We start from the raw sequence: 27005 nt of genomic DNA, 5'->3' as shown, positions 1-27005 counted from the left end.
CCTCCCGCTGAAACTTCCCTCTAGTCCAGCTCTCCCTCTGCCAAAGACTCCCTGGGGTCTCCCTGCTCATCCCCCTCTTTTCATTCTCACTCAGAAACCAGACACACTCCTGTGACCTAGTCGCTGCCCTGCTGCACTGGCTTCCCAGAGCCGTTACAGTAAACCCAGATTCTGAGGTTGTAGACCAGCAGCCCGCAGCCCTCAGAGAAGTTTTTGGAATGTCCTGGGGAAGAGTGAGGACTGAGGGAGTCCCCAGAGGTCCCACCCCCTCCCCACCTCCTAGCCCCACCCCAGTCGAAATGAGACCAAGGAGAGGAGGCTTCCAGAGGCTTCCCTAGTAGGTGTTTGGCCCCATAAGTCTCTCTCTAAATGCGGGTTGTTGTAACTCCCTCCCAGGCAGGACCCTAACTTCCACTTTAGGAAGCAGTGTGAAAAGACTACCCTTCAGAGTCAGACAATCCTAAAGCCAAATCCTGGCTCATTTAACCAATCCCAGCTTCAGCCTACCCATCTGAGAAATGGAGCCCATAATAATAACACTAATTACCTGAGAGGGTTCTTGTGAGAATTAAATAATACAATGCCTGGCACACATGAAAGCTCTTGTTCACATTCAAAAGAACCAACAGAGAGGAGGACCTTCAAGATGGTGGAGGAGTAAGACGTGGAGACCACTTCCCTCCCCACAGATACATCAAAAATACATCTACATGTGGAACAACTCCTACAGAACACCTACTGAATAGTGGCAGAAAACCTCAGACTTTCCAAAAGGCAAGAAACTCCCCACATACCTGGCCGGGTGGCTGACAGGGTCTTGGTGCTCCAGCCAGGTGTCAGGCCTGAGCCTCTGAGTGCGGAGAGCTGAGTTCAGGACACTGGACCACCAGACACCTCCCAGACACATGTAATATCAATAGGTGAGAACTCTCCCAGAGATCTCCATCTCAACGCTAAGACCCAGCTCCACTCAATGACCAGCAAGCTCCAGTGCTGCACACCCCATGCCAAACAACTAGCAAGACAGGAACACAACCCCACCCATAGGCAGAGAGGCTGCCTAAAATCATACTAAGTTCACAGACACCCCAAAACACACCACTGGACACAGTCCTGCCCACCAGAAAGACAACATCCAGCCTCACACACCAGAATACAGGCACCAGTCCCCTCCACCAAGAAGCCTACACAACCCACTGAACCAACCTTACCCACTGGGGGCAGACACCAAAAACATAGGGAACTATGAACCTACAGTCTGCAAAAAGGAGACCCCAAACACAGTAAGTTAAGCAAAATGAGACGAAAGAGATATACACAGCAGATGAAGGAGCAAAGTAAAAACCCACCAGACCAAACAAATGAAGAGGAAATAGGCAGTCTAACTGAAAAAAGAATTCAGAGTAATGATAGTAAAGACGATCCAAAATCTCGGAAACAGAATGGAGAAAATACAAGAAACATTTAACAAGGACCTAGAAGAACTAAAGAGCAAACAAACAGTGATGAACAACACCATAAATAAAATTAAAAATTCTCTAGAAGGAATCAGTAGCAGAATAACTGAGGCAGAAGAACAGATAAGTGACCTGGAAGAGAAAATAGTGGAAATAACTATCGCAGAGCAGAATAAAGAAAAAAGAATGAAAAGAATTGAGGACAGTCTCAGAGACCTCAGGGACAACATTAAATGCACCAACATTCAAATTATAGGGGTACCAGAAGAAGAAGAAGAGAAAAAGAAAGGGACTGAGAAAATATTTGAAGAGATGGTAGTTGAAAACTTCCCTAATATGGGAAAGGAAATAGTCAATCAAGTCCAGGAAGCACAGAGAGTCCCATACAGGATAAATCCAAGGAGAAACACGCCAAAACATATTAATCAAACTATCAAAAATTAAATTCAAAGAAAAAATATTTAAAAGCAGCAAGGGAAAAGCAACAAATAACATACAAGGAAATCCCCATAAGGTTAACAGCTGATCTTTCAGCAGAAACTCGGCAAGCCAGAAGGGAGTGGCAGGACATATTTAAAGTGATGAGAGGGAAAAACCTACAACCAAGATTACTCTCCCCAGCAAGGATCTCATTCAGATTTGACAGAGAAATTAAAACCTGTACAGACAAAAAAAAGCTAAGAGAGTTCAGCACCACCAAACCAGCTTTACAACGGAACTTCTCTAGGCAGGAAACAGAAGAGAAGGAAAAGACCTACAATAACAAACCCCAAACAATTAAGAAAATAGTAATAGGAACATACATGTCGGTAATTACCTTACATGTAAATGGATTAAATGCTCCAGCCAAAAGACATAGACTGGCAGAATGGATACAGAAACAAGACCCATATATATGCTGTCTACAAGAGACCCACTTTAGACCTAGGGATACATACAGCCTGCAAGTGAGGGGATGGAAAAAGATATTTCATGCAAATGGAAATCAAAAGAAAGCTAGAGTAGCAATTCTCATATCAGACAAAACAGACTTTAAAATAAAGACTATTACAAGAGACAAAGAAGGACACTACATAATGACCAAGGGATCAATCCAAGAAGAAGATATAACAATTGTAAATATTTATGCACCCAACATAGGAGCACCTCAATACATAAGGCAAATACTAACAGCCATAAAAGGGGAAATCAACAGCAACATAATCATAGTACGGGACTTTAACACCCCACTTTCACCAATGGACAGATCATCCAAAATGAAAATAAATAAGGAAACACAAGCTCTAAATGACACATTAAACAAGATGGACTTAATTGATATTTATAGGACATTCCATCCAAAAGCAACAGAATACACTTTCATCTCAAGTGCTCATGGAACATTCTCCAGGATAGATCATATCTTGGGTCACAAATCAAGCCTTGGTAAATTTAAGAAAATTGAAATTGTATCAAGTACCTTTTCTGACAACAATACTACGAGACTAGATATCAATTACTGGAAAAAAACATGTAAAAAATAAAAACACATGGAGGCTAAAAAATACACTACTAAGTAACCAAGAGATCACTGAAGAAATCAAAGAGGAAATCAAAAAATACCTAGAAACGAAATTGAGCTATTTGTAATGAGGTGGATAGACCTAGAGTCTGTCATACAGAGTGAAGTAAGTCAGAAAGAGAAAGACAAATACCGTATGCTAACACATATATATGGAATTTAAGAAAAAAAAATGTCATGAAGAACCTAGGGGTAAGACAGGAATAAAGACACAGACCTACTAGAGAATGGACTTGAGGATATGGGGAGGGGGAAGGGTAAGCTGTGACAAAGCGAGAGAGAGGCATGGACATATATACACTACCAAATGTAAGGTAGATAGCTAGTGGGAAGCAGCCGCATAGCACAGGGAGATCAGCTTGGTGCTTTGTGATCGCCTGGAGGGGTGGGATAGGGAGGGTGGGAGGGAGGGAGATGCAAGAGGGAAGAGATATGGGAACATATGTATATATATAACTGATTCATTTTGTTGTAAAGCAGAAACTAACACACCATTGTAAAGCAATTATACTCCAATAAAGATGTTAAAAAAAAATACCTAGAAACAAATGACAATGAAAACATGACAACCCAAAACCTATGGGATGCAGCAAAAGCAGTTCTAAGAGGGAAGTTTATAGCAATACAATCCTACCTCAAGAAACCAGAAAAATCTCAAATAAACAATCCAATGTTACACCTAAAGGAAATGGAGAAAGAAGAACAACAACAAAAGAAAAAACAAAGTTAGCAGAAGGAAAGAAATCATAAAGATCAGATCAGAAATAAATGAAAAAGAAATGAAGGAAACAATAGCAAAGACCAATAAAACTAAAGGCTGGTTCTTTGAGAAGATAAACAAAATTGATAACCCATTAGCCAGACTCATCAAGAAAAAAAGGGAGAAAACTCAAATCAATAGAATTAGAAATGAAAAAGGAGAAGTAACAACTGACACTGCAGAAATACAAAGGATCGTGAGAGATTACTACAAGCAACTCTATGCCAATAAAATGGACAACCTGGAAGAAATGGACAAATTCTTAGAAAAGCACAACCTTCTGAGACTGAACCAGGAAGAAATAGAAAATATAAACAGACCAATCACAAGCACTGAAGTTGAAACTGTGATTAAAAATCTTCCAACAAACGAAAGTCCAGGACCAGATGGCTTCACAGGTGAATTCTATCAAACATTTAGAGACGAGCTAACACCTGTCCTTCTCAAACTCTTGCAAAATATAGCAGATGGAGGAACACTCCCAAACTCATTCTACGAGGGCACCATCACCCTGATACCAAAACCAAATAAAGATGTCACAAAAAAAGAAAACTACAGGCCAACATCACTTATGAACATAGATGCAAAAATCCTCAACAAAATACTAGCAAACAGAATCCAACAGCACATAAAAGGATCATACACCATGATGAAGTAGGGTTTACCCCAGGAATGCAAGGATTCTTCAATATATGCAAATCAATCAATGTGATACACCATATTAACTAATTGAAGAATAAAAACTATATGATAAACTCAATAGATGCAGAAAAAGCTTTTGACAAAATGCAACACCCACTTATGTTAAAAACCCTCCAGAAAGTAGGCATAGAGGGAACTTATCTCAACATAATAAAGGCCATATATGACAAACCCACAGCCAACATCGTTCTCAATAGCGAAGAACTGAAACCATTTCCACTAAGATCAGGAACAAGACAAGGTTGCCCACTCTCACCACTATTATTCAACATAGTTTTGGAAGTATTAGCCACAGCGATCAGAGAAGAAAAAGAAATAAAAGGAATCCAAATCGGAAAAGAAGAAGTAAAGCTGTCACTGTTTGCAGATGACATGATACTATACATAGAGAATCCTAAAGATGCTACCAGAAAACTACTAGAGCTAATCAATGAATATGGTAAAGTAGCAGGATACAAAATTAAGGCACAAAAGTCTCTTGCATTCCTATACACTAATGATGAAAAATCTGAAAGAGAAGTTAAGGAAACACTCCCCTTTACCATTGCAACACAAAGAATAAATACCTAGCTACCTAAGAATAAACCTACCTAAGGAGACTAAAGACCTGTATGCAGAAAACCATAAGACACTGATGAAAGAAATTAAAGATGATACAAACAGATGGAGAGATATACTATGTTCTTGGATTGGAGGAAACATTGTGAAAATGACTATGCTACCCAAAGCAATCTACAGATTCAGTGCAATCCCTATCAAACTACCAATGGCATTTTTCACAGAACTAGACAAAAAATTTCACAATTTGTATGGAAACACAAAAGACCCCAAGTAGCCAAAGCAATCTTGAGAAAGAAAAACGGAGCTGGAGAAATCAGGTTCCCTTGACTCCAGACTATACTACAAAGCTACGTTAATCAAGACAGTATGGTACTGGCACAAAAACAGTAACACAGATCAATGGAACAGGATAGAAAGCCCAAGAGATAAACCCATGCACATGTGGTCACCTTATCTTTGCTAAAGGAGGCAAGAACATGCAATGGAGAAAAGATAGCCTCTTCAATAAGTGGTGCTGGGAAAACTGGACAGCTACATGTAAAAGAATGAAATTAGAACACTCCCTAACACCATACACAAAAATAAACTCAAAATGGATTAAAGACCTAAATGTAAGGCCAGACACTATCAAACTCTTAGAGGAAAACATAGGCAGAACACTTTATGACATAAATCACAGCAAGATCCCTTTTGACCCACCTCCTAAAGAAATGGAAATAAAAACAGAAATAAATAAATGGTACCTAATGAAACTTAAAAGCTTTTGCACAGCAAAAGGAACCATAAGCAAGATGAAAAGACAACCCTCAGAATGGGAGAAAATATTTGCAAACAATGCAACTCACAAAGGATTAATCTCCAAAATGTACAAGCAGCTGATGCAGCTCAATATCAAAAACACAAACAACCCAATCCAAAAATGGGCAGAAGACCTAAATAGACATTTCTCCAAAGAAGATATACAGATTACCAACAAACACATGAAAGGATGCTCAACATCACTAATCATTAGAGAAATGCAAATCAAAACTACAATGAGATATCATCTCACACCAGTCAGAATGGCCATCATCAAAAAATCTAGAAACAATAAATGCTGGAGAGGGTGTGGAGAAAAGGGAACACTCTTGCACTGCTGGTGGGAATGTGAATTGGTTCAGCCACTATGGAGAACAGTATGGAGGTTCCTTAAAAAACTACAAATAGAACTACCATATGACCCAGCAATCCCACTACTAGGTATATACCCTGAGGAAACCAGAATTCAGAAAAAAAAAAAAAAAGAAAGAAAGAAATCTACAAACAATAAATGCTGGAGAGGGTGTGGAGAAAAGGGAACCCTCTCGAACTGTTGGTGGGAATGTAAATTGATACAACCACTATGGAGAACAGTATGGAGGTTCCTTAAAAAAATTAAAAATAGAATTACCATACAACCCAGCAATCCCACTACTGGGCATATACCCTGAGAAAACCATAATTCAAAAAGAGTCACGTACCACAATGTTCACTGCAGCACTATTTACAATAGCCAGGACATGTTAGCAACTTACGTGTCCATCAACAGATGAATGGATAAAGGAGATGTGGCACGTATATACAATGGAATATTACTCAACCATAAAAAGAAACGAAATTGAGTTATTTGTGGTGAGGTGGATGGACCCTGAGTCTGTCATTCAGAGTGAAGTAATTCAGAAAGAGAAAAACAAATACCATACGCTAACACATATATATGGAATCTAAAAAAAAAATGGTTCTGATGAACCTAGGGGCAGGACAGGAATAAAGATGCAGACGTAGAGAATGGACTTGAGGAGACGGGGAGGGGGAAGGGTAAACTGGGACGAAGTGAGAGAGTGGCATGGACATATATACACTGCCAAATGTCATATAGCTAGTGGGAAGCAGCTGCAGAGCGCAGGGAGATCAGCTCGGTATCTTGTGTCCACCTACAGGGGTGGGATAGGGAGGGTGGGAGGGAAACGCAAGAGGGAGGGGCTATGGGGATTACGTATATGTATAGCTGCTTCACTTTGTTATACAGCAGAAACTAACACACCATTGTAAAGCACTTATACTCCAATAAACATGTTTTTTTAAAAAAGAGCGAACAGACAGTGCTTCCAAGAGAAACTAGGCTCGCCTGTAAGACTGTAAATCCCGTCACCAAACGGTGCATAAGGGCTACTGCGTACCAAAGAATTTCAGCGCCTTCAGAACTGTGGCCTAATTCTGAAGGTCCCTCGGCCTCGAATTACGATTCTTAGAGTCTGATTTTTGGTCCCTGCGATCCACGTATCAACACGCAGGGACGTGCTCCCGGAGTGCAACCGGCGCGCCAGCAGCCGCCAACTCTCAATAACGTTGATCCCAGGCTGCCTCAGGCTGAGTGGCTAGACACCCGACACGCCTCCTCGGCCCCACCCCTCGGCCCCCGACGCCCTGGGGGGCGGGGCATGCAGACGCCGTGCCCTGCCATTGGCCCGCGCCGGCAGGGGAAATGGGGCCTGACTAGTCAGCGTCCCTGTTGTGTTGTCATTCGGCGGCGGCTAGAGGACACGGTCAAGATGGCGGTGGTGGCTGGGTTGACGCGGAGACCCCTTCAGCAGGTCGGCAGCGGCTCTCGGGCCCATGACCCTGCGCGATCCCTGCCCAGTCTGCGTCTCCTCTGAGCGTCCTCTCTCTCTCTCTCTCTCCCCGCCAGGTCTCCGGGCTGCTGAGGAGGCGCTTCCACCGGACCGCGCCGGCTGCTCTGCAGGTAACTGGCCTGGAAGCTAGCCGGGCCGGCGAGGCCCCTCGTTCCGGCGCGGAGGCTGGGGCCGCATGTCACCCACGCGAGGCTCAGGGGAATCAGATGTCCGATCTGAGGGAACTAGACTTGACGCTTCTTCCCTCACCCCTCCCCTTAAAATTTTTTATTGTGGTAAAATATACATAACAAAATTTATATGCAGTGGGACTAAGTACATTCACCACGTTGTCCATTCACCACCAGAACTTTATCATCATCCCAAACGGAAACTGTACCCATTGAACAATAACTCTCCATTTCCCATTAGCCCCTGGTAACCTCTATTGTACGTTCTGTGCCTATTAATTTATCTATTCTAGGGACCTCCCATAAATGGAATCATACAGCATTTGTCCTTTTATGTCTGGCTTATTTCACTTAGCATGTTTTCAAGGTTCATCCATGTTGCAGCATGTGTCAGAATTTCATTCCTTTTTAAGGCTAAATGATATTCCGTTGTAGGCATATACCACATTTTGCTGATCCATTCATCTTTGATGGACATTTGGGTTGCTTCCACCTGTTGGATTTGTGAATAATGCTGCTGTGAATATTGGTGTGCGATTATCTGAGTCCCTGCTTTTCAGTACTTTTGGGTCTATATCTAGAAGTGGAATTGTTGGATTATATGGTAATTCTGTGTTCAACGTTTTGAGGAATTGCCCACTCTTCCCCTTTTTGTTACTGGAGGATTCCACCAACCTGTGTAGTAAAATAACTACAACACTATAGCTACATCCTGAAGGCAAAGTGTTTGGCAGTGCCTGGCACCTAGTGAGTGCTCAATATGTAGTATTATTTAGGCTTCCTTGACTGTTCTCTGCCCCACAGTATACCAGATGTGGAAATAAAATTACCTAGTACACTTTTCTACTTAGGAAGCCACCTTTGACCTGGTATGGCCAGCAAGCAGATTTCTTAAGCTTAGGTGCACATCAATAAAGTGTTCAGTATACTTCTCATTTACACATCCAATCAAAGACTGGCTATGAGTGATAGAATGTTACTTTTTGAAGTTTTTGAACTTTTGAAGAGAAGCCTGTTCTAGTGATAGTTTTTACATTGTGTGCTGTGGGCAGCCTAGGTCAAGAGAGAGAATCTCAATAGTATCCTAAGTAATGCTGTAGCTTATTGACTGCTTTCCCATACCTGTGACAGGTGACAGTTCGTGAGGCTATCAATCAAGGTATGGATGAGGAGCTGGAAAGAGATGAGAAGGTATTTCTACTTGGGGAAGAAGTTGCCCAATATGATGGGGCATATAAGGTAACCAGGATACATGAAAGCTATACAGAATTGAGGTGGCCATTTGCCCCCAGTACAATTAAAGGTAATGGGGTCATTGCTTAATTGTAGGTTAGTCGAGGCCTGTGGAAGAAATATGGAGATAAGAGGATCATAGACACTCCCATATCTGAGGTAAGCCTTCCATCAGGAAGCAGACCTTTGAGGGGCATATCTATTAAAGGGTACTGTTGTAATTTTTGTGGTTTTTACTTGTTTGCGTTTTATGTTCTAGATGGGTTTTGCTGGAATTGCTGTAGGTGCAGCTATGGTATGTAGTCCTCTTTATGAATCTTATCCAAAGAGATTACTTTCAACATGACCGTTTAAAAACGTTGCTTGAATGTTGGGGGAGCGAAGTGGTGGTTTGCCACTCTAAATTGCTGTTTCTTGTCTTTTTAACATCTATGTTTTTGATTTGACAGGCTGGGTTGCGGCCCATTTGTGAATTTATGACCTTCAACTTCTCTATGCAAGCCATCGACCAGGTTATAAACTCAGCTGCCAAGACCTACTACATGTCAGGGGGCTCTCAGCCTGTGCCCATAGTCTTCAGGGGGCCCAATGGCGCCTCAGCAGGTGTAGCTGCCCAGCACTCACAGTGCTTTGCTGCCTGGTATGGGCACTGCCCAGGCTTAAAGGTGGTCAGCCCCTGGAGTTCAGAGGATGCAAAAGGACTTATTAAATCAGCCATTCGGGATAACAATCCAGGTCAGTAGCGTGACGTGTTGTGGGTCTCTTTTGAACGTTAAAGAACAAAAATGAAATATCTGCAAGGAAGGAACCATTAAAGACTTCTAGTTAGGCTTAGACGTATCATATAAAATGTTAGTGATTTACAGATATAGTAAAGATAGGAAAAAATGTGGTGTTCTTCTTATTTCTGACTATAACGGGGCCAATTAGATACCGGATAAATCTGCTGCATACCTACAACACCGGTTTAACCCCATAGATAAAATCAGGATGCCCAGACTACAGGTGTCTGTACTTAAACCATCCTCAAGGCTACTGGACACAATAGGTATGAGGCTTCCTAGTCAGCACAGTGAAACTTTTCACAGTATGAATGATAGTGTTGCATATACTTTTTTTTGGGGGGAGGGGGCGGTTCACGGGCCTCTCACTGTTGTGGCCTCTCCCGTTGCGGAGCACAGGCTCCGGATGTGCAGGCTCAGCGGCCGTGGCTCACAGGCCCAGCTGCTCCGCGGCATGTGGGATCTTCCCGGACCGGGGCACGAACCCGTGTCCCCTGCATCGGCAGGTGGACTCAACCACTGCGCCACCAGGGAAGCCCGCATATACATTTTTAGTCATGTAGTTACTTTGGTTTAAATATTTATATTTTGCAGTGGTGGTGCTGGAGAATGAATTGATGTATGGAGTTCCTTTTGAACTTCCCCCAGAGGCTCAGTCAAAAGATTTTCTGATTCCTATTGGAAAAGCTAAAATAGAAAGGCAAGGTAAGAGAAATTAGTATACATGTAAACATTGTTTGTAATCCGTGCCCTCTATTTATGTTGGTTAAATTCAGTCTAGAAGTCACTGCCCTTTACTTTGACTAGGAAATTACAGGACGAGTTCAAGTTTAAAATGTGTCATGCCCTGATTGCGCATATATTTGTTCTTTTCTAAATCTTGGTCCAGTAGATTTGTATTTCGTTTCTGGAAAGGCTGCCACATTCCTCATCTTGCTGGAATGTAGTTGAGTTTAAGATTGTAAAATGAAGAAGAACCATAGCTGACTGCAGAGCAGGACAGTGTCTTTGCTTTCAACCTGACCTCTTATCTGTGACCACTTTGTTTCAGGGACACATGTAACCGTAGTTTCCCATTCAAGACCTGTGAGCCACTGCTTAGAAGCTGCGACGGTGCTATCTAAAGAGGGAATTGAATGTGAGGTGAGTGGACATTCACTTGTTCTTAAAGAATCAGGGGACTTCCCTGGTGGCGCAGTGGTTAAGAATCCGCCTGCCAATGCAGGGGACGCAGGTTCAAGCCCTGGTTCGGGAAGATCCCACATGCAGCGGAGAACTAAGCCCGTGCACCACAACTACTGAGCCTGTGCTCTGGAGCCCGTGAGCCACAGCTACTGAGCCCGTGTGCCACAACTACTGAAGCCCGTGCACCTAGAGCCCGTGCTCCACAACAAGAGAAGCCACCGCAGTGAGAAGCCTGCGCACCACAACGAAGTGTAGCCCCCGCTTGTTGCAACTAAAGAAAGCCCGCACGCAGCAATAAAGACCCAACGCAGCCAAAAATATATAAATAGGGCTTCCCTGGTGGCACAGTGGTTGAGAGTCCGCCTACCGATGCAGGGGACATGGGTTCGTGCCCCGGTCCGGGAAGATCCCACATGCTGTGGAATGGCTGGGCCCGTGAGCCACGGCCCGTCCAGAGCCAGTGCTCTGCAACGGGAGAGGCCACAACAGTGAGAGGCCTGCATACCACAAAAAAAATTAATAAATAAATCTATTAAAAAAGAGAAGAATCAGAAAGTTCCCTTTAAGACCCAGGAAGAGGCGTTTGAGTTCTGTAACAGGTTAATTAGGTATAAAATCTTGCTTTGTCACTTAGTTCTGCCTCTGCTTAAAGCTGGGAGCCTACTTGCTTTTCAAATACCTAGCCTTCTACCACCTAGGGTCTGGATCTTTTTAATATGTGTTTTGTCAAGTTAAGATCCAACCTTGGAGCTAGAGTTTGGGAGAAGGGAAAACTTAGAAGTCATCAAGTCTAACCCTTTCATAACCAGGAGGTACCACTTCCTAGTTAACACTTGGGCATGTTACGTACTCTAAATCTCTGTCATCAGCTATAAAATGAGGATAAATACATTTACTGTCCAGTAAGGGTGGTTGCAGAATTACTTAGTGTAGTGCCTGGTACAGGGTAAGCGGTCACATGTTAGTTATTATTTTGATGAGGAGCAAGTTAAGGCCAAGGGAGGATAAGTGAATTCTGTAAGTGAACAAAGCTGCTTGTTAGTAGAGATAAAGATTTTTGTTTTAATTACAGTTTCCCTTTTGACAGTTTGTTCATGAATGGGCAGATTATGTTTCCCTAGACCCAAAGATTAAAAGGAAACAAGAAAGGAAGTGGCATTTCGGGGATAAGACTGTATTTGTGACGAAGTGGCTCTGTAAAGCTGTTTATTATCTGTTTAGGTGATAAATATGCGAACCATCAGACCAATGGACATTGAAACAATAGAAGCCAGTGTCATGAAGACCAATCACCTTGTAACTGTGGAAGGAGGCTGGCCACAGTTTGGAGTAGGAGCTGAAATCTGTGCCAGGATCATGGAAGGTATTTCAGAGAAACTGATTCCAGAATAGTTAAACTGTAATAAACACTGTGTTACAGGACAAAACAATCAAAAGCTAGGGGTGGTCAAATGACTTGAATTTTCAACTTGTCAGCTTGGTATTTTTCCTTTGGGTAAATGTTTAAGAAAGCAAGACCAGAAACAATTCTCTGTAATTAGCATTCCTTTCAGATTTCAGATTTCCTTCTTCAGATTTTCCTTCTCTGGGCAGCCATACCTGCTACGCTGAGGTGGTGGTGCTCAGCTGGTTTTTCATGCCTCTCTCATTTGCGCCTCCTTCCCTCTTAGGCCCCGCGTTCAATTTTCTGGATGCTCCTGTAGTTCGTGTCACCGGTGCCGATGTCCCTATGCCTTATGCCAAGGTTCTAGAAGACAACTCTGTACCTCAGGTTAAAGACATCATATTTGCAATAAAGAAAACACTAAATATCTAGCTTGGACTTGAATTTCAAGTCATTGGGATTTCCTTAAAATACTTAATGACATTTCATCTGGATTGTCCTCTAAGACCTTTTGATTTGTAAAGTTATGTCTAAAGCAACAACACACGTTTTTGTACTGGGAAGAAGTTTAAATATGTCTGTGGAAAAACTCTCCACTCTCCTGCCTATAGGGTCCACGCTTTTTTTATCTGTTACAATAGCCATGTTCTTTGAATAAGATTAATGTAGAATTTTACCGTCTCATTAGAAGGACAAGGTATAAATGTGGCAAGAGTCCTGATGAAAGATATCTCCAAAGAAACATAACTTATGTCTAAAAATAAAAGCATATAATCTACATTTACTGTTAGACTGTTTTGATAAAGAATAAAGGAATTCCTAATTATGACTAATTGTATTTTTATATTCTTGAGATAATAAATGTGGGATAGAAGTCTTAAAATTCTGTTAAGAAATTACTGCCATCAGGAACTAATCAGTAATCATTAATCTCCTAGACTGCATTACTTACTTAAAACAGGAACTTGCCCCCCGACTCTTCAAGTGCCTAATTCTAGTAGGTTCTCTTTATTTAAAGTTAAACCAAAATCTGTCAGGTATTTTTCCCACTGCCAACAAACACACATTCTGCCATACACTGCCCTCTTCAGAAGTTGAGATGGAAAAGATAGATTTAAATTAGTTATAGAAGCATACAAGTGGTACCTAATTAAAACAGGAAGACAGGATTGTTAGCTCTTATTAATTAAGATGGAAAATACGACACAAAAGAAAATAGAGATAGAATAGGTAGGGAGAAAACTTTAGAAATACTGTGTGAATCTTTTCTTTATATTTACCAAAGTTACTACAAAAAGTTCCCATTTAAAATATCTAGCCAAGCTACAAATAACACATTTTCTAGACATGGTTTATTTTAATAAAAAATACAGCTGAACATTTATCACAGATTACATGAAACTATACACAATGACATTCTCTCTGCATAGTAACCAACACTGATGTGTGTAACTTGAATTTTTAGATGGATTATTTATAATCCTTTAAAGTGCAATTTATTTAAGGGTTTAAGCAAATCAAAGGATAAAGGATCTTTCTAATAAATGAATAACATTAAAAAGATGATATATATGGATAAATCTTTGGAAAATCAGAACTGATTCTGCCAGATGTACTTGTGTTGTAATAATAATCCACCCCCACAAATGCCAAACTTGACTTAATTGCTGAGGATTAAGAAGATCCTCTAATTGGCAAGAGCTTTTTCTGATGTCAACATTTTTTTGTCCGTTCGATACATACTAAAAGGAACTAAGAGTCTAGAGTAGTTCCTTTAGCAGCCCTGAGTTCTACAACCACAATGGAGTTCCTGTTTGAACTTAACAGACGGTTAACGAACTTTCCCCGTTCTACTTGAAGGGAAAATGAAGAACTCAGTTGCTTCTCTGACTCTCAGAGACATAACTATGCTTTGGGCTACAGTGTTAATGTCTAGGATGAAATTAAAGTAGCAAAAATGGGAGTTATCTAAGAAATAACCAGAAAATGCTTTAGAATAGAGAAATGAACTCTGAGAGGAACATTTCTAGGAGCTGTCTGTTGGTATAGGAGGGATTGCAACATGAAGGCCATCCACCACTGTGACTGTATATTGTTTTTGTTTTTTGTCCACTTCCTTCTGTTGGTGGAAATAATTGATTCCAATATGCTGCTGCCACCAAACGATGACCATTAGAGGAAGAGCAAGACTCCTTTACAAGAGTAACAAAGGAGTAAACTATTTCTTAAGGCAGCAATGCCAACCTGACTTTATTCTACTTGAAGACTATTTCCCTCTTGAAAAGCCTCTTACATGAGCATCTGTGAAGTCGTATGTGACTGTACTGGCTCAGCAATTATTCATCCAGATAGAGGGTACTTTAGGGGTTGGAGATGGAAGGAAAAACAAAACAACTTTTCCCTCCAAGTGTAAACACAAAGCTTTAGCCGATCTTAGGAGCGCTATGATCACAGGTTTCGGCTTTCCTCAGAGTTCCTTTTTGGAAATTCTGGATGGAGCTGAGTAAGGCCCCTCGGCTCACGCCATTCACAGCCTGGGGCGGAAGCTGTGTGGGCGCCTCTGTGCTCGCAGGAGGCAAGGGAGCTGCTGGTGGCGGAGGCGCAGGTGGAGGAGGTGGGGGTAATGCGGACATCCCTGTGGAGGAAAGGGCACAGTCAGTATCTCCACACACCCTGTACCCGTGCTGCTGCTCAGTCCTGGGCAGAAAGGACTTCGGTGAGACTGCAAATGTTTTCCCTCAAACGGGCCAACACACCTTGTACTGTGTGATTTTTTTAAAAATACTTGAACAAGAAACGTAGAAGCATTAAAGGGGAATTAATTAAAAGCTGCCATTTCTCCCAAGTAATAGTCATGTGAGAAAAGACTGAACAAATATCACAGATTACATGAAACTATACATAGTGACATTCTCTGCATAGATGAGGCTCTACTTCCACTTCCAAACTTTAATCATGGTCCCCAAAGAAAAGTTCCATTAGCTACTTTTTCCAGGTTCCAGGCAGCTCCACCTATTCCTAAGCTAGCAATTAAAGATAGACATCTGTATGCATAGAGCTGGGCTACTGGAATATCAATTACTAGTAAGGGATGAACGGTTCTTTAGCTGCTCCAACACACACAATATTTGAAGGACGTGATTTAACATAAATGACAAATCACTTAGGATTCTCGGCAAGTAACCATTGTCTGCTGGGTTATGGGCTCCCCAGGGGCATCCGTCTTGAATAATCATTTCCTATTAGGTTGCACGAAAAAAACATAAAACGCTAATGTTAGCAATGCACAGCAAGGCGCAGAGGGCTTTCTCCAGCAATGGTATTCTCAGGGAGGAATCTTCCTCAAGCACCTGTGTTTCCACTGTGGCCCAACCCAGGGACAGGATGGAAATGCCCTAACCCTACATCTTTGCTGAGTGTCAGGGGAGACTGGAATGCTGAGCTGTACCCTGGTGGGCAAGGAGAAGGTAACTGGACAGGTATCTGAAACCTCCCTTAGCTTTCAGAAACACAAACATTGGGTGCTCGAATTTTATAGTTTTGAATCAATGAATGAATTGTCCTCTTGGGACAAAATAAACACTAGGTACAGAAAAAACCCTGCTGGGACTTCCCTGGCTGTCCAGTGGTTAAGACTCCGTGCTTCCAGTGCAGGGGGGCGTGGGTTTGATCCCTGGTCCGGGGAACTAAGATCCTGCATGCCGCAACTAAGAGCCCGCGTGCCATGTGGCATGGCCACAAGAAAAAAAAAAAGCCCTGCCTTAAAGAACTTGCCTGTGTCACAGTTGTCCCATTTCCTGTGACCCTTGCAGCTCCCCATGACTCCACATCTCTTTCTATTCTTACCCTCTACCCCACCCCAGTGCTACCAAAGAAGACATTCTGCTAGATGGCTCCCCTACCACCTCCCTCAAACTGCTACTGAGCTGTGGTGATACTAGGGTAAACATACCAACTGCTACTTGAGTTTATATGGATGAGTGGTCAGCATCATCCATAAAATACTTCAGTAAGTGCAACCTTTTTACCAACTGTGATAGGCAATGGTTAAAGCATTGTATTTCATAGAAAACCACTTACCTTCCTTTACATCTTTACCCAAACCTAAGGCAGCTGAAATTAAAGAATCACACAGATGCACACACTCATGCTCTGCAATCTTGGAATTCTCAAATAATAATATAGCAATACAAATAAACATTAAATACAGACAAATGAACAAAATGTAATTTTCACTGGTTCTGTACAATAACAACTAATGAATGAAGTTCTATTATGTTCTATGCCAAGGTGGATTATGGGGAAATGTTCCTGGCTTTACATTACAGGGTTACAGAGATAAAAAGGACTTCAAACCTGAAATGACTGTTGAGATGAAAAGAGCAGGGAGAGAGAGTTAAGTGTGTGACATAAGCATTCCTCTGATGGGGGTTTTTGGAAAGTGACCTGTAAAATACCAGGAGGAGGGGAGACAGCCTCTGAAGCCTCTTGGAACTCAAGTGCAGAGCCTGGAGGACTGAGTGGGTGCCAGTGCCCTCCCAGCTGCCCCCTCCCCTTCCCAGCACTCTTACCCAATGGCCAGAAAAGGGCAGCGGAATCTGGACTTGACATGTACGGCCCAACACGTACCCAAATGAGTGCCAGCATGTCTGCCTCCCAGCTTTGTGCTTTGACCCTGGCAGAAGAGTCAGTGCGGGTTATAGACGAGAAGACAGGGCTGCAGTAGCACTTTGTTCCACTACAGCCATGGAATTGGCCATCCAGAGACTGCAAGTCTTCTAGCCCAGGATTCTCGGAGGCTAGAGATGGGCCTCAGGAAATGGACTTGGGTACAGGCTGCTATCTTGGCACAGAACTAAACTGCTTAGCCCTCGTGAGGAACCATCCCTTGACTTTGGCCTCATTACTAGGCACTCAAAATTAAAAGTGCAAATTCACTACCACAGAGTTTGGAAATTGGGGGGTGGTATTCCGTAAATGGATCTTCATCTTCCAAGTAAAGGCTGAAATTGTCTGAATGAATTGCTTTGAATATGTAGGCAGCATAAATACACTGTCCAAAGTGCCACAGGGTAGCCTGTGCCTATAACACGATGCTGAGGGCTGTGAGAAAGGAGACTATGCCCATCCAAGAGGAAAGAGCAGGTCACCTGCGGTCCCCTCCCAGAGGGCCCAACCAGTCGTAAAGGGCGCGATGTCCCATGAGGTCCACCTTTCCTCATTGGGCCTGCAACAACTAGGGCAGATCCTGATATGTATGATTAGGGCCAGGAGCAGCTCAGAACCCTCTGGAAGGGGAGAGGAGGTCCAGGTCTGAAGGTCAACAGTGGAGGAGGCAAGAACATAGACCCAGGGACTCATAGTCTCTAATTACAGGCCCCATCGATTTTTTTTTTTTTTTTAAGTTTTTCCTTTTTGCCTCTTCTGTTGTCCACAAAATTCCTTTAAAGGTTCACTGGAGCTTTAGCTACAACACATTGGTAATGATGTGGGAGGGGGGAATGTTAACAAGGGGCCAAATTCGGACTTGGCTCTTTGGCCTGGAGCAAACCTGGGAACAACTGCCTAATGCCGGGGACCCCCACTCCCCAAATATGAGGGGGCGCCCCCACAGAGGCCTCCTATCACCCTCATCCCCAGGCCGCAGACAAAACCAGATTCCATGTCAGGCTGATTGCCAAATGAATTCACTCAGCTTTGAAATACATTGGCCTGCAACACCCCAGGATGACGGATGCTCCAAAACAGCTTACCTCCAGTGATGACCAGGTCAGCCCTGATCTCTCCAATCTTACCTTCTCTTAGACAAAATCCCCAAGAGCCAACTACTCCACCCTCCCCAGAACCTCAGATGGGAGCCTGGAAATCCAGCAGAGGCCCTGGAACAGGCCACAGACTGTTGCAGCAAGAGCACAGGTTAGATCTGGGTAGGAATGTCTTGCCAGAAACATCGTCCCCAGCCCCGTCAAAAGGACCTTTGAGGGTCCCCTTGCCTTGGGCCAACTCTGACAGTGGGCAGTCTACTCGTGTCTGCAGCCTGGGTTCCTTTGTGGTCTCCACAAACATCAGGGGAGGCCACATGGCCGCCAGACCAACACCACACCTACCAGCTACCCTCAAGAGGGAGCGGAGGGGGGGGACCCCTGGAAGCAGGCAGGCCCCAGCTCTCTGGAACCGCCTTGGCCTCTTACCTCAGAAAGATGCGGAGGCTGTACTCATGTCCCAACTCAAGTATTGTTAAGGATGCTTAAAAAAGAACTGTTTTTCCCTATTGTCAGTTATACAAGCCGTAAGTTGCTTCCCTGTGACCAAGAATGCAACTGCCCAGCGCCTTTTCCCCTTTGTCAGAGGAACAAGGAACCGACACATTTGCATCAACAGGACTGTGAGGTTCTGGTTTCCAAAATTAAAAGATACCAAAATGCCATGCAGTTGATTTACATGTTTTAGAGCTCCATTTTAAAACTAAAATCAGAGTGAAAATGAAGATTTTGAAGGTCATGATGAAAATGAAATGAATGTAAATGAAGTCACTTGGGTGCTTTTTAAAGATGCTGTATTTCATTTAAATATTGAGATAAGGAAATCGTCTCGAATCTGCTTTCCCATTTGTTCATCACTTCAGTGAGCTAGACACACTGGGTCCCATTTCACATACAGAAACAGAGCATCTTTAAAGTTAGAAAAATCAGTATAGCTTACTTTACCGAAAATTCACGTTCAAAATGGTGCATGCTCTACTGAAAACAGCAAAGAGAGAGAGAGAGAGAGAGGGAACACAAGTCATTATTCAGATTTTAGTGTCATGTAATCAAAGTGTAAGAGACAGCAAAATATTAGTCTGAATCACATGCTGATTATTCTTACTGCCGAACTAGGATATACTTAAGTTAACCACAAGAAGCACTGGTTTGTAAACGTGACTGTGACCCTTTTAGAACATGGCAAACACACTAACAGAGTAACTGATGAGTCACTTTCCTCTTCATTCTTTTTTCTTTCTTTCTTTCTTCTGAGATATTTTTAGTTATTTACAAGCACAGCACTCACTTAAGAAGACCCATCACGGTTTTACCTCCCCTGAAAAGTGGAATGGGTACTGGGAGCGTACCTAGTGTACTAAATAAGGACAGTTTATCAAGAGGGGAGAAAAATGAGAACTCATCACTTCCCCAAGCAAGTCTTCTATGGTCTAAAATAGAGATCTGTCTTTTTAAAGTTGGGAAGAGCAAGAGCACAGGGAAGTCTAAGGTGGGGCCCCTGGGCAGGAGCATGGGGCCTCTCCCCTGAAGGCAGCGGGCTCCAGAGGCTGAATAGGGCAGTGAGCAGCATTAGCTGACCTAAGGCTAGAAAAACATTCAAAAAAAAAAGGTGGGAATTCCCTGGCGGTCCAGTGGTTAGGACTCAGCACTTTCACTGCCGGGCCAGTTTGGGGAACTAAGATCTCACAAGGCCCGAGGCGCAGCCCAAAAAAAAAAAAAAAAAAAAGGCAAACATTTCTTCCTATCTTCTTTTTAACTGACTGGATTCCAGGTTAATTGTGAAAGATAACCCTTTCCCTGACGGTGAATCCCAGAGTTCCAAACCAGTGCGCCCCACTGCCCAGAGGAGAATCCCTTCAGCAAGGCCCATGTGGCGCAGGGCAGGCTGACCACTGCCGACCTCGGGGGGCTCTGGGAGGATGCTGGGGACACTGCCTGCCCCACCCCCAGCAGCTGAGTACCCTGGAGAGGAGCTCACACACTTGGGCTTGGAAGCGGGGAGGAAGGCTGTGAGCCGGCAGGACAGCAGAACCAACATTGTTCGGAGAAGCACTACAGGACAGACCTGTGTATCCTAGAAACTGCTTTGTGTTTGTGTAGCTTTGAGAAAAAGAGGCAGTTCTTAGGGCCAGAGCCATCGATTTTGAGCCTAGAATGGGTTTCAGATTTTGACCTGGCTAGATAAATTCTGGAAGCTCCAACATTCTAAATGAATTCATCTCTTCTTGTGCCTTCCTTATTCCTTTTCTTTGTAATTTTTTTTTTTTTTTTACTGAAGTATAGTTGACATGCAATATTATATACAATATTATATAATATTATGTTACAGGTGTACAATATAGTGATTCACAATTTTTAAAGCTTATAATCCATTTATAGTTATTATAAAATATTTGCTATATTCCCTGTGTTGTACAATATGTCCTGGTAGCTTATTTTATGCATCATAGTTTGCGCCTTATTTATTCTTAACCCTCCTTCCTGTTATTCAAGTTCTAAGTCACTCTGTGCCCACAAGGCCCTGTTTTCCCTCCTCCAACTCTCCAGATATGAAACTTCCCTCTCTCTCCAGTCATGCTCACAGACGGGGTTTCTACAAACTGCCAGCTCTCTCTTCAAAAGTATTGCTTAAAATGATAAACTTCAAGCAAGAAGGGCTAGAATTCTCTTGTAGTACTTTACTGCTTATAAAGCCCTGTTGTGTACATTATCTACCTCATAAAGACCAGACATTCTCTTAAAAGACAGCTCCAAAGTATGGAAATCACTTGTCCAAGGCCATCTGGAAAGTGGTGGAGCTACAACCGACCCAAGCCCAGGGTTTCTAACTGTTCTTTTGGAGCTCTTTTCCTGCCAGCCAAGCAGAGCGTTTAGCAGCACAGGCCCTGTACTGCGCCTGAGACAGTAGGCGCTCAGAAGGAATCAAGTAGATGAGCAAAGACAGAACCAAGTTTAAATCTTGGCTCTAGTATCCCCCACTTGTGTGACCTTGGTTAAAGTCCTTTAACACCACTAGTGCCTCAATTTATTTGTCTGTAAAATGGAGCTATAAGTATAATCCCTGCTCATTGGATAAGGAGGTATTCATGAGGATTAAATAAAACAGTAACTATAAATCACTTAGAACAGTGCCTAGCACAGAATAAGCACTCAAAAGATGTTAAACACAATTATTAACAACAACAACAGTAACAATTTGGGTCTCTGTTTACTAAGTTTTTCCCAAATACTCTTCTGCAAATCTTTTGTTTAAACACACACACACACACACACACACACACACACACACACACACACACACAATGGCAAGGCAACAGGTTTGTCTCCTCCCAGAGGGAGGGTAGGAGCAAATATCTGTGTGTCAATTAGTGCTAAACCACTCAGCTCCATGAATACAGTGTGTAAACACTAGTTGGTGACACTGACCATGACATAAGTCAAGATAAAGTATTTTAAAGTTCTTGAAAGAATGATCTTCTAGAGGCAGGAAACAGAAACCTTAACAAAAAAAGAAAGTGCTAGGAATGTTCTCACTGAAAAAAAAAAAAAAAGTTTTAGAGAATCCCATCCTACCTGATGGAATTGCCAGCAGACTTAAGGAAATATTTCTCCCATCAATTTGGTAAGGATTTCAAGAAGAGGCCCACAGCAGGGAAGTACAGTAAGAAACAGGAGAGGCCCCAGTCCTTACACAAATGCTGGAAAGGGCTCATGAGAGTAACACCCCTTCGCTTAGAAACATCTGTCACTTCTGCCCCGTCCTGAAAGCAACTGAGCTGAAAACCACCCTCAGCTAACACGAATGTGCTTAAAATTGATGCTTTCAGGAAGAAAGGCAATGCTGTCAAACTGAACTTGCCTCAGTTGATATATTGCTGAACAAACTGCCAAAGGGCAGGGTCCACAGTGGGTTTAGAGGATGCTTGATTAGAACTGTGAGATAGTCTCCTCTGACTCCCACGCTTTTGCCTTCTACAGAGGACATAACCCAAACCCAGACACAGAAAGTGACTCACTCAAGGTCTCTCAGTAACTAACAGTGTCCTGAGGGCTTACTGTGTATCAGGCGCTGTTCTAACTCCATGGGCATGGAACTCTCTGGATCCTCGTAATAAACCCACTAGGCAGGCACTGTTATTATCCTCCTTTGCAAATGGGAAATTGATGCCGAAAGCTCAGCCTCTCTGTACACCACTGCCAAATCAAATCTCGGGGACAGAGTTTTGGGTGACGTAGAAAAGGATAGCTTTATTACTTTGCCAGGCAAACGGGGACACAGCAGGCTCCTGCCTGGAGAAACTATGTGTCCCCACCCCCAGAGGATCTGATGAAGGGTTTGATAACAACAGGTCCAAGGGTAGAGTCTATGACAAGATCAGGGCGTGTGCCGGATTTGCACTTCCTTAATCTCAACTCAGGTGGTTTCCTGGCTGCTCCTCCCATAATTAGCAACTCTTCCAATCTACCCTTTGGAACTCAGGGAAGGTCATGGAGCCTGAAGTCTTGCCTACAAGAAACAGAGGACAAAAGGGCCTCCGTGCCCGGGAGTCCCACAGGGCCTCACTCGGTTTCAAAACCTGAAGCCCAGGGAGGTCAAGTATCTTCTCCAAGGTCCCAGAACTAGAGAGTGGTGATCGTCAAGTTTAGGTTCCACAGCCCAAGGTGTAGTTTCCAAGAGCTCCCAGATCGAGTTGTGTTTGAGATGCTACCTTTAGCAGGAATTCCTTTTCTAAACTAGCCCTTGAAAATGAAGAATTTTCCTTCATTTCTTGAGAAAATTGCATTTTATCATAAAGCTGGAAGACACTATGCTTGACTTAGTTCCCAGATAAACCATAAATGTGGCCTAGAAGTAAAGACATAAATTGGAGTAAATGTGATTCCAGCAATAAGACAGGCAGCGTGCAGAGAGGCGGCAACATAGATGAGCCCAATGAGAAGCCTGGCCTCCTGTCCTGGAAGGAAAAGGACCAGTCTAAGCAGGGGCTTCTGACCCAGAAGTTGCCACCCGTAGGCTGACAGCCTTGCCCTCACCCAGCAGAGCCCTGAAGGCAGACCAAGTCCAAGCAAATCCACCCATAAGGATTTACTGAGCATCTCCCATGGATACGGTAGCATGAGACTATCACCTGTTTGTAGCTCCCTGATGCCTTGTACAGAACAGAAGCTCGAGATGTCACTTTGTTGGTGGACTAGTTTTTTCAGGTGGAGATTCTCTATTTAAGAAGGGGAACTGCTGGGAGAAAAAAATTACCATGGGTGGACCCCAAGGAAAGCACTTGCTTGAATTGTATCTATCATTTTGGAGCTCCTGAGAGGTGCTGGCAATGTGAGGCCACCTCAGCTGGGGCCTTGTCTGCCTGCTCATCTCTGTGACCCAGCGCTTAGCACAGTGCTGGGCACACAACAGTGCTCAATAAATGCATCTCCAGTAGCTGAATGAATAAACTCGCCATGGGTGTCTCGCTTAGGGCCTGAAATGCTAGGTTGATAGGTAAATACTAGCTATTATTTTTATGAGACGCGTTACAATAAATAACCAGCAGAGGTCAGAGTACAGTCTCTGGGGCTGAATCAGTAATTTCAGCAATAAAACATTAAAGGACATAAAGGAAAAGAGGGAGCCAATACTTGCTGGGAACCTCCCATTTCTGCCAGGCATCGTGCTTGTGGCCTCACATATGTTTCCCTCAGAATCTTTACAACTCCCCTTCAGGATAGGGAACTATCCACCCAATTTGCTCCCTCTCGCCTCAGATGAAGTTTTTTCCAACCTTGAGTCTAATTACAAAAGATTCCTCTTTTTCTTCTTGTTCTGAAAGTTACCTCATCTCATGCAAACCTGCTACTGTATGAGAATCCTCCCACTGAGAACTCAGGTCAATTAGAGGATTCATCAAAAACAATCCATATAGACTGAATTCTCCAAGGCGTTTAAAAATGAGCACTGGCAGGTAACTTCCCACGTCCAATGCACACAGCAAAGTGCTCTGAGCTACCGGATAGACACCTCATTTGTTAAAGGAGGCTTCATGGATTCTCACTATTAATTCTCTCCAGTTTCCTTAATATGTCTAAGTGGTGTGAAATTAATAACCTATCTTCTAGAAAACGCCTCAGCATGATCTGGGCAGTGGCTCCCCCGAAATTTCTGATCAGCCTATACAGGTCACCTCTACAAAAGACAGAGAAGTCTATTTTCTATATTGATCAACATTTGGAAGCTTTCTTGTAAAATCTGCTGACAAAGTCAGACAGGAAATAGAATATTATCCCCCATCAGCCAGGTACTTTGTTATTAAAATAAGCCCTGGGCCCAGAACACTCGACAGCAAACTACCAGTAACCAGGCTCGGCCAGCAAGGAGAGACACCCACCAGACAGACGCGAAGCCTTCAAACCAGTCTCCTTACATTTGACTGTTGTTTGGGGGGTTTTTCTTGGAAGGTCAGTTAGAAGCATTTGAGAGCTGTCGGGTAATGCTCTTGGTAGCTCCTGGGCACCACTTTAAGCCTTAATGAATATGGTGTCATCAACTCATAAATCAACCCCAGCCCATGACTTTCCCTCCAGACAGCTGCAGCAGCTCTTCCAAGCACAGCCAGCCGACAAGCTCTGAGTGGCAGAACCGACTTCTCTGACATCCAGAACATCTGGTTCAGTTAAGAAGTGAAAGGAGATACTGGTGCCCCAGTGTGTTTTTATGAGGCTTGCAAAATGGTTAGGAGAGAGCTATTAGTTCAAAAAAGAAAGAAGAAAGATAGCACTATGAGGCCACTCCACAGAATTAGAGATAATTTTTATAAGTATTCCCTGAAATAAACCCTTTTTACATTTTTCAAACAAAACTCCCAGTATCTATCTGATTTAAGTCACAAAGGCAAAACAAAGGTTAGCTAGCCACAGAAAAATATTCAGGTGATGAAATGCAGAGCAGAATAAAGCACAAATAGTTATCAGGAAATCAGAAGCTCGGTGGGTAGTTCACTCCCATACCCAGGCATTTCACCAGTTGTGCTCTGTGACAAAGCCGACACTGTGGCTGGTCTCCCTGAGGAGAAAGCCCTGGCAAGACCGGGCCCCTGGGCAGCAGCGCGATTGTTTTGTTCAGCTGAGCACGTACCCAGACAGGCTGTGATCTGAGGAGCCTGCGTGAGGCTTTTCAGTAGAGAGAGTGAGCTGGAGGTGGGGGCAGTGAGCAGCCCTGAAGCCGACCATCCCGCTCCCTGTGAAATCCGACTTTAGAGACCTGGATCCTCGTCTCTCCCAAGTGACACTGCTAATCTGCACTCCCACTGGTTTCTCTGGAGGAGGCTGGTCCCCTCTGACCCCTGAAATGTTTGGGCCAAGGTGAGAAGAGAAAGCCCCACCCTTCTCCCGGGCTGGTGCAGAAGGGGAGGAAGGCAGCTTTCTCTGCCTCCTCACTAACCTGCTGTGGAGGGTGGAGTCGGCGATGACGGGGATGTGAGAGGTGAGCTGGCCCCAGATCCTGCTAAGAGAAAACACAGAGAGACCCTCATGGGGACCAAAGGAAGACATCTGAAGCTTGGCCAGAGCCGGCATCCACCACTGTCTGAGAATCTGCACTTGGCTGAGTGTGTGAGCCTTGTGGGAAAAAGCGAGGTTGGGCAGAGAATTCAGGGACGGGACCCCTGACCACAGGCGTCCAACCCGCTTCCTTCCCCAGGCCTCGTTGCCTCCCACTGCTCCCCACAGCCTGCCTGGTTTGCAACCAACTTTGTGCAATCCAATGGCTTATGCAACTGGCTGCAGTGTCTCTTCCTGACCCAAGCCCTGTCCCCGGGTAATGAAAGACAAATGACAGTGCCACAGCAGTAGAGGTGACAGAGAAGGGCAGAACAATCTGGGGGAGGCCTCTCCAAAAGAAGCGAGAGTTCCCCACCACATCCACCCAGGAATACTCTCTGGAGAAGTTCCATTTTACCAGCAGGCATATTCAATTGATTAGGATCAGCCTACTCAGTGTGTGGATCTCCCAAGCCTTCTTCTTACCTGAAATTCAGTATATACCATGATTTACATTAAAATAATGTGCATATTCCCATACGTTGTATGCATTTTCTGGACCTAGTAACCTTTTTATATTTCAAATATTGCCAAATTCCCAGTATCTCCTCCCTTGCTCAGAAATTCCCAGAATACGTCCTCCTGGCTTGACATGGAAGTAGCCCAATGAGCAGATGGAAGCTCCCACTAGAGCCCCCTCCCTCACATGGCAGTCCTATCAAGGGGTTACCAAGGCTCCTGGAGGGCCGAGGCCATGCCCCTGAGAAGCCACTAGCTGTCCTGGGGCAGCCTCCCACCACCTCCCACACACCCACAGGACGTGGGGGGCACAGCACGGACACTGAGCACGAGGAGAAATGTCCTAATGAAGCCACACCTCCCTCCAGCTGAATACCCTTCCACCAGCTGCAATATCCTCTCGCTATAAAAGGGAGAGGCGTTTCACTGAAAAAGATGGTGAAATTAAACCCATCCTGATATCATACTGCTTGTAGTGCTGACACAGATTTTAAGGGGGAGAAGGTTTGAATTTGTGATTCCAGTGGGGTCTGGAGATGATCTATACATTTCCATCAACTGCTACTTTGCTTTCCTAAACTGCCTGAGGTGGTGTCTGGGAGTCCTTGGCGTCCCATACAGCTGCATCTGGCAAAGAGCCTTGCAGGCAGGCAGGGCCTCAGGAAGGTGGAGTACACCAAGCCAGGCTTTCTCTGCTTTATAAAGAAGTAAATGGGGCTTCCCTGGTGGTGCAGTGGTTGAGAGTCAACCT

At 43.8% G+C, this 27005-nt stretch overlaps 2 protein-coding genes across 3 annotated transcripts in view; one reads left to right on the top strand and one right to left on the bottom strand.

Annotated features, from left to right (window-relative positions):
• The first annotated feature begins 7559 nt into the window (after nt 1-7559).
• On the top strand, nt 7560-13279 carry PDHB (pyruvate dehydrogenase E1 subunit beta). 2 transcript variants are annotated; one of them, XM_007469016.1, is made up of 10 exons: nt 7560-7653; nt 7749-7802; nt 8994-9101; nt 9192-9254; nt 9355-9390; nt 9545-9830; nt 10472-10582; nt 10929-11020; nt 12284-12425; nt 12733-13279. In XM_007469016.1, the coding sequence occupies exons 1-10, from the start codon at nt 7612-7614 to the stop codon at nt 12876-12878; spliced, it is 1080 nt and encodes a 359-aa protein (XP_007469078.1). In that variant the 5' UTR covers nt 7560-7611; the 3' UTR covers nt 12879-13279. The 2 variants fall into 2 exon arrangements, with proteins under 2 accessions (XP_007469078.1, XP_007469079.1); XM_007469017.1 differs by lacking the exon at nt 7749-7802 and having other exon boundaries at nt 7608-7653; nt 12733-13269.
• Nucleotides 13280-14869: 1590 nt separating this feature from the next.
• PXK (PX domain containing serine/threonine kinase like) overlaps nt 14870-27005 on the bottom strand; it is a 77589-nt gene continuing 65453 nt past the window's right edge. The window contains 2 exon segments of the mRNA XM_007472320.1: nt 14870-15081; nt 25638-25700. Of these exon segments, the coding sequence (XP_007472382.1) occupies nt 14870-15081; nt 25638-25700 (275 nt within the window).

The sequence above is a fragment of the Lipotes vexillifer genome, unplaced genomic scaffold (assembly GCF_000442215.2).
Source record: "Lipotes vexillifer unplaced genomic scaffold, Lipotes_vexillifer_v1.1 scaffold989, whole genome shotgun sequence".
In the NCBI taxonomy this organism is placed as follows: Eukaryota; Metazoa; Chordata; class Mammalia; order Artiodactyla; family Lipotidae; genus Lipotes; species Lipotes vexillifer.
This window is presented reverse-complemented; position numbering and strand designations above follow the sequence as displayed.